Source organism: Mytilus edulis, chromosome 12 (assembly GCF_963676685.1).
Source record: "Mytilus edulis chromosome 12, xbMytEdul2.2, whole genome shotgun sequence".
NCBI lineage: Eukaryota > Metazoa > Mollusca > Bivalvia > Mytilida > Mytilidae > Mytilus > Mytilus edulis.
In genome coordinates this window covers 23,081,219-23,097,301 of record NC_092355.1, presented here as the reverse complement: position 1 = coordinate 23,097,301, position 16,083 = coordinate 23,081,219, and the positions used below count along the sequence as shown (strand labels likewise).

Sequence of the window (16,083 nt, the reverse complement as noted above, 5' to 3'; positions counted from 1 at the left end):
CTTATATAGACCTTTATCTGTGAAAAATTACTCTTCAGGAGGATTTTAATTTCGTTGTTAAGGTGGTACCCAACACTACAGGGAGATAACTCTGTAAAATCAGCTAAACGTTTTAATTACGTTGTGTTGTTAGGGAAATATTAAGCTTCTCAATGATCAAAATTAGTGTTTGTCAAACTGCTATATAACCAGTGTATTTTTTCTGACAAAACGGTTGGTTCAAAAGTTTTGAAATTTTTATATTTTTGTTAAAATGTCAAAGTAAATACTTTGTCAAAATTTTATGAAAATTAAACGAGCCAAATTAATTTTAGCAAAAGTGTTGGGTACCACCTTAAAGACCATAAAAATGAATAATGAACATAGCAAAGATTTTCGGCTGTCCTATCTAAGGCACAAACTCTGAGCAAAACCTAACCAGAAAATAACCCAATTTACAGTAATAACTTACCTGGACAGGTTTTAGCTGACAACACAACATCATCAATAGATACATCAGTATGGTTATTCATTTGAGTTTTGTCAGCCTTAAATTTCAGAGTTACCTCCCCTGGAGATGGTACACTGACACAGTATGACTGCCATGCAGCTAGTATTGGCCTCGTTGTCATAACTGATGTAAAATCTCCATCTTTACTGATGGAATACATCAGGTTTTGAGCACTGTTCCAATTGCCTATCATATATTTGAAATGTAAGTATATGGTGGAGGATATGGTGATACTGGGAAATTCTACCATTGCTGTATCCCCGTCCTCTCCTAGTGATCCATTGGCAACCAAAACATTATCTGAAATCAAATCATAAATAGTTATCTCATTGGTAATCCAAATATTATCCTTTTTGATATACCGGTACATTAGTTTTTTTGTCAGAGCTTTCCACCCCATCCTCAAACATCAACATAAATGTAAATCTTGTAACTCATTATAATTTCAATACATTTCATCAGCAAACAACCACACACCAACTATTTATCATCAAGTCTTCTGTCCCTGACCCTTAAAAAGATGTTAGATTCAAGTACTTTAAAGAGTACAACAATTCACGTTTCAGAATCTAATGCATTCTGGGTTATATTTTTAAAAGCAAACATCAAAAGGTTGTGATTGGTTTAAAACATGATAAACAATGGAAATTCAACAAATGACCTAACTTTTATTTTGGTGTAGGATCAATGAGATTACCCATAGTCCTTCAGATTCTGAAAAGGCATATTCTTTTTTTAAACAGATATTTCCCATGATTCATACTTACCACTATTAGTGTTGTTAACAGTCCATCTGTATGTATATACTGTGGGACAGTTATCTGGTGTGATGATATCATATCCACACAAATCAGAGGGATCAAATCCACATACAGATTCATAAATACCATCTACAATAAAAAAAACATTAGATGAGTGATTGTAAATAGGTAAATAAGGCTGATTTGAAATATACAATGCTTTGATTCTCACTTATAACATATATATGGCATTTAGTCAATTTCTTCATGTTCATGTATGCAATTCATAAATTAATGATCAGCACTTGTATTTAAAATTAAATAATTATGTTAAATATTAAATTATTTATGTGCAATTCATAAATTAATGATCAGCACTTGTATTTAAAATTAAATAATTATGTTAAATATTAAATTATTTATAACAGTTTAACATTGAACTGATGATTGTTGCTAGCTCAAAACTTACCATTACAACCACCTGTTGATACTTCAACATTATCCACAGCAGTTATCTGAGTGTTCCAAACAGTAGTTGTATGTACATATACTATTGCTATATTCCCGGTCACGGCACCCAAACTTATACATTTCTTTGACCACTGATCAGCTTGACTAGTTGTGGTCCATAAAATATTGATGTCACTATATTCTATGCTTCTCATTGTAGTATTACCAGATTCACTAATCCATCCAACTTCAAATTTTGTATAACGCGAGTTCAAATAGTCTAATGTAACACTCTCTGTACCATAAGCTTTGAAAAATTTTGTGAAAAGATAAGTCTGACTACCTTCTTTTGAACTGTCACTTGTAGCATAAAAGTAACTTCCTGAAATAAATAAACTTTTTTAAAAGTCTAATTTTTCCAATGTTAAATACAATTTTGGAAAGAGTATAAATTTAGTATGCTTGTTAACTTATTCACTTTGTCCCTATACACTAAAATCCAACTCATATTTTCCAGCAGCATATTTAACCACCCTTTGCAATAAGAAAATAATGTAAATACAAATTGTCAGCAAAATAGGTCAAAGTTGAATCTTCTCTTATGTGAAAACATGAACATTTTTCGGAAAAAGTAGATATTTTCACATTTATTTTTTTACATATAAGTCTGTTTTAACAACCAAAACATTGTTATATTTTACCTGCAATGGCATTATTTGGAACACCATTAACTTGACCTCTGACCCACTTCACATTGTAATCATTCCAGGTAACAAGATAACCACATGACCCATAGGAAAAGTCACATGAAGCAAGATCTGAAATTACATAAAGAAAATGTATATTTGTCCATTTATTAAACATACTTTCATTACAAAGACAACTCATTCTATTTATGAAAAATCTAAATTAAGTCTAGTCAAAACAAAAATTTTTCATAAAAATCACTGAATTTTAAATGTCCTCCAATATTTAATGAATGATATTTCTTTGAGCAAAAAGGTGTTTTTTTCCAAGCTAATATTATGTGTTTTTTAAATTTTAAGATTTCCATACGAACAGATTCAAGCTATCTTTCAACATTCTGATATTGATAATCATAGGTTTTAAGTATCTGTATTAAGAATTAGTATAGGTAAAACAGCCCAGAACGTAAGTCTCATAATGACTTTAAAGTCTGTCCAGTGGGGGAAACAATATCCAGACGTCATTATTATTGTTTTTCTACCAAAATAACCCAAACTGAATAATCATAAGCAAGGATGACAAATAGACTATACATGGTACCTATAGGACTCAGAGTTATAATGATCAATTTATTAAGAAAGGAAGAGAAGTGACACACAAAATGAAGTCTACTCATTTAAAAGTATAGATATGTTCATTTACAAGTCTTTGGAACATTTAAATACAACATAAAAGATTAACTTTAGTCTCTTTGGCTGTTTTTTCATTAATCGTAAAATTGTTTTTTTTATCAACAAAATTTCATAAAAGTTACAGACTTTGCCAGGTGAGTTTTTGAACCCAAAATAAGTTAACACATGTATTTATACTCATTTGCATAAGGACAATTTCTATCTGATGCAGCTAATACCATAGTTTTTTTTTTTTTAAAGTATAAAAAACAAGAATGTGTCCCCAGTACATGAATGCCCCACTCGCAATATCATTTTCTATGTTCAATGGACCCTGACATTGGGGTAAAAACTCTAATTGGCATTAAAATTAGAAAGATCATATCATAGGGAAAATGTGTACTAAGTTTGAAGTCGATTGGACTTCAACTTCATCAAAAACTACCTTGACCAAAAACTTAAACCTGAAGTGGGACAGACGGACGAGCGAAGGGACGGACGAATGGATGGACGGACAAATGGACGCACAGACCAGAAAACATAATGCACCTCTACTGTCGTAGGTGGTATCGTAGGGTGGGCATAAAAATCAATTTTATCAAGGACTATTTATTCACAGCTAGTTTGACAAGAAAAGGTCTTTAAAAATAATTTGAAAACAAACTTACGAGGACAATCTTCCTCTGTTACTAGAACATCATCTATAGCAATGTCACCAAGGGGACCATCTCCATGGACTGCTACAAAAGTTAATTCTACATCTTTGCCAGCTGGTATAGTAAGTGGCATGCAAACCTGTTTCCAATCATCCAACTGGGGACCAGTTAAAGTCCAGACTGTTGTAAGAGAATTATCTCCCTTATCTTTGGCTTGAACCAATAATGTGCCTGTATCATTACCATACATATGATATTTAAACTGAAGTTTCTGACTTTCTGTTGCTTTGAATTCTGGGAAGGTTAAGGCTGTTGCATCATCAAGGCTACCATATGTTGCTTCAGCATACATATAATATCCTGAAATATACAGATATTTTTAACTTTCAAAAATAAAAATTCATTCAAAATTTAAAAATTTCTTATGCAATGGATTATAGCTCAGGTAATTGAGTTGAAAAAAAAATTGGGTATAGAACTAACATAAAATGATTCTGATAGGCCTTTTAATTGTCTATCATAATGTTAACATCTTTAACTTATAACTACTGTAAAAGCAGTGGAGGATTTGACAATTTTGTGGGTTTTTTTTGTGGAAAGAATATATCCACGAAATTAAAAACTCCACAAAAATGTAACCTTAATATAATATCACTTCCATTTAATGGAAACCACACAACTAAATCCCTAAAAAATCTTATAGAGACAAAACCACAATTTTTTCACACTTCTAAAAATTAATGTTTCTACTGTATTGTGATTAAAGCTAGCTATACAGTACCATCACTGTCTGAGTCTGGTCCAGTCTGTTTCGACATTGTTGGTCCACTATGTCTGATCCACTTATAAGTGTGTGATGGAAGTGTACAAGTACAGTTTACACTGTAGCCACAGATAAATGGTTGGTCAAATCGACATTTCTCTTCTGATATTCCAACTGTAAATTATGATTAAAACATATACTATAACTTCATGGATAAAAATAACCACAAATTTAAACTTTTTTTATGCTTGTAATGCTATAAGTGAACCAACACCTGAAGTATGCTTGTTAAAAAATATTTTACATTGTGTCTACTTTAAAGTAATTATCTAGGTTTTCTTTGAATAATTTAAAGAATGAAGACTTATGGATGCAAAAATTAATAAAATGAACAAGTAACTACTCTACATCTTCAAGACATTTTGACTTGATTTAGTTTTTGCATTTCACAAAAAGGTGTATTTGAAAAATCAACCATCCGTTATAATGCAATATATGCAATTGTTAAAAAAAACTGAGCCGAAATATAACCAGAATGTTTTATGCCATTATCGTAAAAAAAAAATCAATATTATTTTGATAACCACTATTTTATGAATTTGTACTTTGATTTTACTGACTGATAATTTCTTTTCTAAGCACAGATGAGTGATATGAAAAATTATCTCTAGAAACTAAGGGCACACATACTGTTGTCAATGAAATTAACAATGGTGTCATAGGTTAAATAGCAATAAACAGATTATCATTAGTCATCTCAACTCGTTGCAGTACCAGCTCAAACGAGAAAATCAATCTCGTTGAGATGACCAATGATAATCTATAAATATAATCTTACAATGACATGGTTCATCTGACACTGTCACATTATCAACAGCAATCACTGCATCATCACCGCTGCTCCGGGATGCTACAAACTCCAGCAACAAATCTCCTTCCTGTGCAAGGGGTACACAGGACATAAGCCATCCTTCATCTTGTTCACCCTCTCTCTTCCATAATGAAGATCTCTGACCATTGCCATTTACTGAGGAAACTTGTAGAGAACCTACATCGCTGCCATCAAAGTAGGCGTAAAATTGTAATGTTGACATGGAAGAAGATGTAAATTTTGGTGACAGGAGTCTGGCTGAATCTCCTTCATTTCCATTTTTATTCTGGTAGTAGAAATATCCTATACATAAAAATATAAATATAAATGCTTATTGACTGCATATGTTTAAAATTGTAATATATTGTCTTTCATGTAAATGTACCAAGCTCAACTTTAAATTCAAAAAAATCTATCTATCTGTCTTAAAAATATATATAGATATAGATATAAGGAAGATGTGGTGTGAGTGCCATATATATATTAGTAAAAGTGATGAATTGAAACAGTTATTATCTTTTAATAATTTTCTTATATGTTACCAGTATACGGATTCTACTTAACGTTTTGCCTGAAGGATTTGTTTATTTTCATTTTTTATTCTAATAGGTAAAATACTCTACTTGAATTGATTTTCAAAAAATATTTCAGTGTCAAAAAGTAATGTTACCATGAAATTACTAAATTTGTAATAGGTAGTCTACCTATATACTTATCTACAATATTTTGCAGTACCTATAAATTTAAAGTGCAAAATAAAGCAAAACTCTGAAATTTAAAAGGAATGATCATGAGTACTGTAGTTGAAGAGTTGCTGTCTTCAATTGACAAATTGACAGTCACAAATGCATTTTACTGGTAATACATATCAAAGACAGGAAGATGGATATTTTAGATTGTTATCCATTATAACTGAATTAATGTGTACTCAGTTTTTGAATTTGTTTTTCGGGGCATTTCATAACTGACTATGCTGTATGGGCTTTGCTCATTGTTGAACCCATACCATTTCTTCTTTTTTATATTCAATACTGTAATTGCCGAGTTGAGTCATTATTTTATGTTATTACTCAATTTTTGTGTAGTTTCATACTGTTATTGCTTAGTTATATACTCAGTCTGATTTATATTTCTAGAGAGAATCTCTTGTACTTACCAATAGAGTTGCCACTAACATCAGAAGAAGGTAGATTCTGTCCTGATAAAGAGAAACTTTTAAACTGCCAGGTTGTATCCCCTTTAATACTTTCTATGGTATAGTTGCATGCCTCTTTATTACTAAAAGTACAGTTGACCCCTGGTTCTTCTTCATCTGCTGGGCATACAAAGTCTGATACGGAATCTGTAAAAATATTTTTGTAATTAATCAGAATTTAAAATCAGTATTACCTATTAACTTCCTTATTTTGCAGTGTACTAATTTGCATATTTTATGAAAATATGTTTTTTTGTTAGGATTATAAATTTATCTGTATTGGGTTATTAAACTACAGAATATTAACTTATTGATAATAAAGACTCATATGGGTACCTCATCTTTAATGTAAAATAAAACTGATCATGTTAGCTCAAGAAATTGTAAAATGTCTACCCTACAAAGTTACCAAATTATAAAGTCTCTTTAGCATTTGAGTGATCTTACCATTAAGATATTTGGTGAAAAACTTAATCATTGACAGATGTAAAACATCAACTTCTTTGTTAATCTCTAACACCATATGGTTCTGTGACTCTTTTCACAAAAAATCTCATAATTTAAATTCATCATAAATTATACTGAAATGTGTATGACTTATTAGTATTTTTACACTAAGATTTTGAATAACTTTTACACTAAGATTTTTAACACTGAGATTTTCACACTAAGATTTTAACACTAAAATTTTTACACTAAGATTTTTAACACTAAGATTTTTTGTAAAAAGAGCCCCCGATAACCTAGAGTTAATACATACTACATGTTCCCCTCATAAGTTTAATTTCATCCAGAGCTATATCTCCTGTGTATGATGAACCCTTTATTCCAATAAACTGAATCTGAAAAAAACAAAACATATCAAATATATTATATAATCAAAGGAGTAGGTCCGGTAAGGCCCCTTTTTGGCCCAAAAATATAACAGTTTTACAAAATTGTTAAAATGTAAACTTTTAGTTATTTATTGGACAGTTGAATGCTTCTGCTACATAAATATGACTGTTTTTGACAATACAATGCACATATATCGTGTTGTAGCACCATTAAGTCATGTTAAATTACTGAAATCTTCAAAATTCTATCATTTTAGTTAAATTTTAGACGGTTTCCGTGTATAACGAAAGTGGCCGCATTCGTGTTCATCCTTAATATTGCAATGTAAGTTGTATTTTATGATAATACATAACATATATAAAGGTTGTGGATGAACATGAATGCGGCCACTTTCATTTTTGACAAAAACCATCTGAAAAGTGACGTTTTTGGCATATTTGAAAGATTTTTCATATTTGAGCTTCAATCAGATCGTTTTTAATGACTTAATCAGTTAAAATCTTTCACATAAACTAATAGAATCAAGTGAAATAGTCACTTAAGTGTTTAGAAAGTGGTCAAAATCTTTCGTCAGATGAAACTGAAATTTGAGGCCAAAATGAGTCCTTACCGGACCTACTCCTTTCTAAAAAAGATAAAAAGGAACTGCAGAAACCAACACCTCCTAAATTTTGTGTTGTAAAAATGGATACTGACATATTTTCCTGACATTGCAATAATTAATCTCACATTTTTCTTCAATATTAAAAAATCGCAATAATGAATGAACACAATAATTTTTGAATTTACAGTAAATAGTATTCAAGCCTATATACCTGTAATGATGAAACAGCTTGAATATCAATACTGGCAGAATGCCAAATGTTTCCCTGATCGTACTTCTTAGACCAAACAACAGTCCCACTCCAATCAGTACTACTTCTAACTTTAACTTGAAGCTCATTTATAGTAGAACCATACATGTGGTAATAGAAAGAAAGGCATCTCGGAGTTGCTGCAAATAAATCAGAAAAATCATACAAATTCTTGTAAGAAAAATAATTTAGTAATTATGTATAATTTGTTATTTATCAAGTGCTGTTGGAATCTATTATACAGTCATCTTTAGAGTTAGTGCTTTTCCTGTACAGGTTTTTATTGTATATATGATAGTTGGAAGATGTGGTATGATTGCAAATGAAACAACTATAATAAACATAGGTCACTGTAGGGCAAAAGTCATACTGCTTAGTTGGCTATAGAAGTCTTTGTGTGTTCTTTTATAAGTGCATCTTGCTTTTGATAAAGGTATTAAAAGTGGAAGGGTTGCAATCTTAAATAAATCTTACAATCAAAGGTAACATTTGTGTTCAGTGAAGCTGTCATACCAGTTGACCCATAACTGGTTTCTATAAATATATAATAACTTGAACTGCTACCATCATGACCAGTGCAGGGACCAGTAGCAGTGGATGGTGTACAACCCTGAAATATCACAAACATATATATGTTTCTTCATAAATGCATAAAAATTTAAAAAATGGAATATGTCAAAACATCTATGTTTCTGATCTTAAGATTAAATGAACAGATTTTTTATCAACATTTTATCAACATTTTTCTTTCATTTTTTTCTCAACATTTTTTTTCATTTTTTTCTTTAATTTGACTGAAAAGGGACAGCAACTCTATTGATTTATCTCTTGAGAGACTATACTTCAAATTTTCTTAATCTGTTGTATAGCAATTAAGATTACAGAATCAATGATGCACAATACATTTTATTTTAATTTTTCTAAAATATTCAAATGTATTGTGCTAAGAAAAGAAGCTCTTTGGTTTGACTTCACTTGGCATCAAAAACAGGACTTCCTGCACTTAATGAGAGCCGCTACCAGACAAATACGTGTTTCTCATTTCTCGTTTTGTTTATATAGATTAGACCGTTGGTTTTCCCGTTTGAATGATTTTACACTAGTAATTTTGGGGCCCTTTATAGCTTGTTGTTCGGTGTGAGCTAAGGCTCCGTGTTGAAGGCCGTACTTTAACCTATAATGGTTTACTTTTTAAATTGTTATTTGTATGGAGAGTTGTCTCATTGGCACTCACACCACATCTTCCTATATCTAAATAGATTGTTTCTGGGGATTAACCAGCAATCAATCAGGTAATACTATTCATAACATTTTTCTAGTTTCAAAACTCTACTTGATGATACTTACAGAACGCCTTAGCCAGTGCACTGATGACGATGATGAAGCTGACAAGAACATACAATCAGAGTTGAATGAACAATAGTACTCAGATATACCTGAAAAAAATATAACTTATATATTATAAAAATCTATATGAATATTAGTAAATTGCACCCCTTCAGGTTAATGAGGGTTTTCAATTCATTTTTTGATTGCAAATGGCTGCAAATGATTGGTATAGATATTTACTAAAATTAGCAAATGTGATGCAGAAATATAATTTAATTGTTTGTTAGCCTTTCCATTTCAATATTTATGATTTTCTCTTATGGCAGCATCTTTTTTAACCAAAAAAGAATAAGAATGTGTCCATAGTACACGGATGCCCCACTCACACTATCATTTTCTCTGTTCAGTGGACTGTGAAATTGGGGTCAAAACTCTCATTTGGCATTACAACTAGAAAGATCATATCATAGGGTACATGTGTACTAAGTTTCAAGATTGGACTTCAACTTCATCAAAAACTACCTTGACCAAAAACTTTAACCTGAGGCAGGACAGACGGACCAACGGTACGACGGACAAACGGACACACAGACCGAAAAATTATGTGGGGCATAAAAATTTGCATCAATTCAAAATTTTAAAACTTTTGATTTTTTAAGGGGAGATCACTCAAACAATTTAGTTTTATTAAACTTAAGCTGGAATGTAAAGTTTATCTATCTGTTTTATTGTGCAACACAAAAAAGAGGGAGATAATCCTTGATAATTTTATTTACTCAAAACACATTATAAAATTTATTTTATCATTTCTAATTTTAGAATTCTATCTTTATTAAGTTTTCCTACTATTTACACAAACATGCTTTTTCATTGTATAATCCTTACATAAGCTGATAATTTTGCACAACCCATGATTGAATTTCATGGGTAAAAAAAACCAATGAATTAAAATGTTCAGCTAGGTACAAATTTACTATAGGCTTATATGCAGATTATGGCAAAACTAAAAATCAAATATTCACAAAACTATAATTTTTATTAAAATCTAATTTTAGTCAATACGACCTTGACCTTAGACATAGTGACCTTAAAATTAATCAGGATCTTCCTTTTATTCTATATGACCATATATCCAAGTTGCAATCCCATATGTAGTAATTGATTTGGTATCCAGATACCACTTTTTTGCACAAAGTTCAGTCTAATTTAGTCACTATGACCTTGACCTTATTAATCTAAAATCAATAGGGATCTTTCTATTGTTAAATGTAACCATTTATAATGCAAGTATAAGGTTGCAGTCCCATATGTAGACTTTGGTTTAGCATCCAGAAAACCTTTTTCTTCACAAATTTAGCTCTATTTCTAGTTACTAAATGACCTTGACTTATCCCGATACATCGTGCCATAATACTGTGCATTCATCATTATTTATGGAATACCAAAAACCTAATTTCATTTTCTACTGATCCGTTAATATAGTTTTATTCAAAGCCCAGAAGACAAAGCATTCAAGACAGTATTATTTTCCCTAAATTCATGATACTGTGGTTTCATTTATTTTCATGGGCTCAAATTTTTAGTGAATTGAGGAAAGCTTGCTTTTTTTGTGGATACTTGATTTCTTGGTTTTACCAATGTCTGCATACAACCTTATAAAATATTTGTAATTCATTAAACATTTAAAATCATGGTTCATCTGTACCCATAGAACCCACATAAATTGGTATCCAACGAATTATAATGAATCCACAGTAATCATATCCACAAACAAGAGGCTCTCAAGAACCTGAATCGCTCACCTGCAAATCAGAGGAGAAGGTTTTTAAATGTTAACAAACTTGATGAACAAATTGTGTGAAATTGTCTTTTAAGGGCAATAACTCCTTAAGGGGTCAATTGACAATTTTGGTAATTTAACTTTTTTGTAGATCTTACTTTGCTGAACATTATTGCTGCTTACAGTTTATATCTATCTATAATGATATTCAAAATAATAGAATTTAAGTTAATAGACTTAAATTCAGTTATCGCCGGGGCCACTCACGGATTGTGTTTCATGTTTTAGATTTACCCAACATGTGTGACGATATATTCTGTGACGTCATTAAGTCCTTTTTAGAATTTCCTCGCAGCAAGCAAGCTGTTTAAATTTTGTAAGCGGTAAACTTGAAAATTAAATGATAAAGTAAACTACTGTAAGAATTTGTATGGTTATAAACTGACTCATGCTTCTAATGTTTATTAGAAGTACTAATCTTAGAAAGAATTCGTTTTATCGATCCATTTTTTAACCATATTGCATCCCCACGTGGAGAGCACATGCAAAGACTGAATGAGAAATTGGTCCCATGAATGGATTATTCGTTTTCATTTTTATAATTATTTAATTTTTACAAGTGTGAGTAATTAGATGCAACATTGTCCTAAGATTTGCAGACTATAATGATTATCATGTTTACCATGCGTCATTGTATATTTCTACATAAATTAGATGCACGACGAGTTTAATTTGTTTTTAGTTTAATTTTTTTTATATATTACCTTTTCCCTATATCTTATACTATTGAAATTGAGTATTGACAGATCGTCTACTGCCTATGGGTAAGCCTAACAAATTGTATTTTGCGCTGTAACAGATCATGCAGGTTAGTAACGTGTATTTAATGAACTCCCGAAAACTTCCGAATTAAAAGTAAATTTTCCTTAAGAGGGTATACATCGGTAATTGTGTATCTAGATCTTTTATAGCACATATACAGCAAATATTCCATGAAAGGATATGAACGTAAAAGGGACGTACTCTTTGGGGCGAAGTACCCAGATTCGTAACCGGAAGTTCAACTTTCGATACAAATAAACAAAAATCTTGGAAATCTTGAACAGAGACGATACCCGGAGTTAAGAAGCAGTAGCCAAAAGAAATCATTGCCAAATGTTAGCTTGCTGGTGGATTTAAGCAAATATTATCATTATCTGTATATATCCGGCTATAAATTTTGCGTGTACCTACACATTTGTGTACTAAAAATTGTCCAGAACCGTTCATCACAGTGTCATGATGATGTATACATTTTTTAGTTGCTACTACTTTCTAGCCTAGACTAGGTCGAAATGGTATGAATAGTTCAGTTAAATCAAGAATTTAGCCATATGTAAACAGGCCACAGCTTGAATTATTGTTGTAATAACTCAATTATATACTAATATTACACTACATGTATGTTACTATCAACTGACTATGGATTTAAGTTTAATAAATATATAAATCTGTATACATTGTGTATATACTAATTTTGAATTAATTTTTTTTAAATTATTGTAACTATTATCGACACAACTACATGTATGAGTATACATAATTAGGTCTTTCCACTTTTTGTGGAAAGACCTTTTGTTTTTCTTCTGATTATTTTTTTTTTTTTTTTTTTTTTTTTTTTTTTTTTTTTTCTTCTGCCGTCTGAGATGCTTTTTTGTTTTACAACATATCTAATGGATGTTTGGCCAACGATGTTGTTCAGTAATGGAGGTTTCAAAACTCACCCTGTGTGACCGAACACTTATTCTTATAGGAGTTATCTCCCCGTGTCCCCTTTTTCTTGTTATCGCTATATCTCTAAAACCGTATAAGATTTTTACAAACTGTTTTCACCAAATTGTTCGTCTACTCTTAAGAATGATTTGTTTTACTTTGACTGAGGGAATCAGAAGACATCTTATGGGAGTTATTTCCCTTTGAAAATTTCAAATAAACGATATGTTGGGTTAATTCAGACAGTATAAGTTGTAGAGGCCTACAGTCTTTTGATATGAAGTCCTTGGTCCAAATAAAGAAAATTGAGGTCAAGGTTAAAGGTCAAGGTCATGTTATAAATTTTGAATTTTGCTTGTTATCGTTATTCAAAAGAAACTGTAACAGTTAATGATATGATATGTTTGCAAAATCACTGTTTACAATAAGGCGCAACTTCAAATTAATCAGTCGAAGTGTTTTGGTTAACCCTTATAGGAGTTTTCTCCCCTTATGTATTTGAAATCATTATTTCTCCACAACCATACAAGTGATTGACCTCGGACCTTCTAATTTAAGTTCACTGACCCATGACCTTCAAATTGAGGTCAAGGTCAAAGGTCAAGGTCATGTTATAAATTTTGATTTTTGCTTGTTATCGTTATTCAAAAGAAAATGTAACAGTTAATGATACGATGTGTTTGCCAAATTATTGTTTACAACAAGGGGCAACTTCAACCCATTTAAGTCGAAGTGTTTTGGTCAACCCTTTTATGAGTTTTCTCCCCTTTTGTCTTTGAAATCGATATTTCTTTTCAACCATACAAGTGATTGACCTGGGGTCTTTTGATTTGAGATCACTGACCTATGACCTTGAAATTGAGGTCAAGGTCAAAGGTCAACTTGACGTTCTAGATTTTGACCTTTGCTTTAAATTTGTTTTTGTTCATTATAAAACAATTAAGTCTTCTGCATATACTTATTAATCTTATTTTTCTATATCAGTTGAGGTACCAAATTACATCAACAAGGAGTGACCCTTTCTAACATCTTTTTCTCAATTTCATTCTAATTATCGAGGTGGAAAGACCTTCAATTGTTCTCTGAAGAATTGGTTTTTAATTTTTAATTGTTATTGTTTCTTTGTACAGTGAATAACAGTCATTTGATTTTCTTATGTCAATGCTATGTAGAATGGTGGAACTAATATTTACTTTTTGTTGAGTTGTAGCACAATGTTGGGTAAATCAGTTAGAGACCTTGCTCGGCCACAGAACACGGCCAAGGGTTGGAACAGTTGGACCAGAGACTTGGACAACAAGGACACACTAGTTTTTACAGATGGGTTACCAGACTGGACTGGATTCACGACTCATAACGCCACTAACTCAACTCCTTTGGTCACCTACATTTGTACATTGAATCATCATCGATGTTATTTATGCCAACCCCTAGAGCTTTGCATTGGTATGATCCAGTTGAGAATTTTTCAGGTAATCGTCAGATTTACTAGTTAAAAGCAGTATATTACTTTTAAGTTAAACCCCCGCATGTACAAATGTACATGTGATTACAACATATAACAAACATATTTATATAGATTACGACAACTTTTTCTACTCTTATGGGTTAGATTGAAAAGATTTGTGTGACGTTTATATTTTAGTTTCTAAACTTAATTGCTGAATGTGTTACTTTTACAAATTTATATGGCCTTACAATGATGGGATGCCGCATCATGTGTTTGAAATAAAAAACTTTCGTAAATATGAGGTTACATTTTGTACATTCTATATAATTGTTATATAATATATATATATTAAATGAATTTTGAATGGAGGACGCTATCGATTTATATAACATTATAATATTTATCTTGTTTAATAACCTGATAAAAAATCAGATATGCATGCACTGCATGAATACAGATTTTGCAATAAAGTACCACAATTTAAAGGACAAAAGTTTATAGATGTGTATATTTATTGATCACTAATTTAGGACAGACTTCTTTTTGCTGTTTGCCACAAACCCTACAAATCAGTCTCAGGGTTTTGAACATTTTCATTATTATTGATTTTTTTTCTATACATGTATATATATATATTAAGGGAAAAAAGGGGTGCAATGGGTTTATCTTGTAATCAACTTTTAAATGAGACTATTTTAAGTTTTGTGTAATTTAAATTTGTCAGTAGCAGTTAAACGGATATGTACATGTAATATTAGCAAATCTATTACAAACTAAGTAATTATTTACAGCTTGTCTTGCAGTCTACTCCACCGTTAAAAATCTTAAGTATTTAGGTGTCGAAAACAGCTTTAATTTATATATATACTAGTCTAGAATGTATTGTAATCTTCATCGTGGGAATTCTAGAAGTTGCCCAATTTACGAGTATCGTACACTGTATGTTTAGGTGCTGTTTGTTATTTTAGGCTGGTGCATTACGAGGAACTTTTCATTTGCATAAATCATTGGCCCTACTGGTTGCTTAGCAACAGTTGATTCCAAATTATGGTTGTTATTTATTATGATTTATAGTACCGGTTGAATTTCAGTATCAGTTAGCATGAATGCTGGGACTATTTGAAATGTTATGCTTTTAATTATGAGGGTATCTAGATGTTGTTAAGCACTTGTTTGTGCTTTGTTTTTTGTGTAACACAGGTCATTTTTTATAACTTTTGGATGTCCTAACAGGTAACTTTAACCAGGTTTACTTTGATTAATATAGGCTTTCTTGTGATATCCAAGTTCAAATCACCTTGTCCTTTAATGGAAATAAGGTTTCATGTGGGCAACCTGGTTCAAACCTAAGATGAGAGAGAGAGAGTGGTTGCTGCTGTTATACTAAATGTTTGTTTCTGCATACATGGATTTATAGTAGACTCTAATATAGGGTTCTCAAAGTCATTCTTTTAATTTGCGTTTGCCTGAGTTGATTCAGTTATTCTTGCTTCGTATTTATGGGCGTTTACATTATAATAATTTCACTCCTACAGTGTACATAGTCATCTTACACATT

At 31.2% G+C, this 16,083-nt stretch overlaps 1 protein-coding gene across 1 annotated transcript in view; it reads right to left on the bottom strand.

Moving 5' to 3' along the window:
• LOC139498060 (MAM and LDL-receptor class A domain-containing protein 2-like) overlaps positions 1–16,083 on the bottom strand; it is a 257,555-nt gene that overhangs the window by 65,813 nt on the left and 175,659 nt on the right. The window contains exons 32-43 of the mRNA XM_071286361.1: positions 9,562–9,650; positions 8,689–8,824; positions 8,176–8,354; positions 7,284–7,365; positions 6,485–6,670; positions 5,296–5,631; positions 4,476–4,631; positions 3,707–4,054; positions 2,382–2,498; positions 1,700–2,062; positions 1,258–1,380; positions 452–790 (exon numbers count right to left, since the gene is read on the bottom strand). Coding sequence (XP_071142462.1) covers positions 452–790; positions 1,258–1,380; positions 1,700–2,062; positions 2,382–2,498; positions 3,707–4,054; positions 4,476–4,631; positions 5,296–5,631; positions 6,485–6,670; positions 7,284–7,365; positions 8,176–8,354; positions 8,689–8,824; positions 9,562–9,650 — 2,454 coding nt within the window. The remainder of the gene's footprint in view (positions 1–451; positions 791–1,257; positions 1,381–1,699; positions 2,063–2,381; positions 2,499–3,706; positions 4,055–4,475; positions 4,632–5,295; positions 5,632–6,484; positions 6,671–7,283; positions 7,366–8,175; positions 8,355–8,688; positions 8,825–9,561; positions 9,651–16,083) is intronic.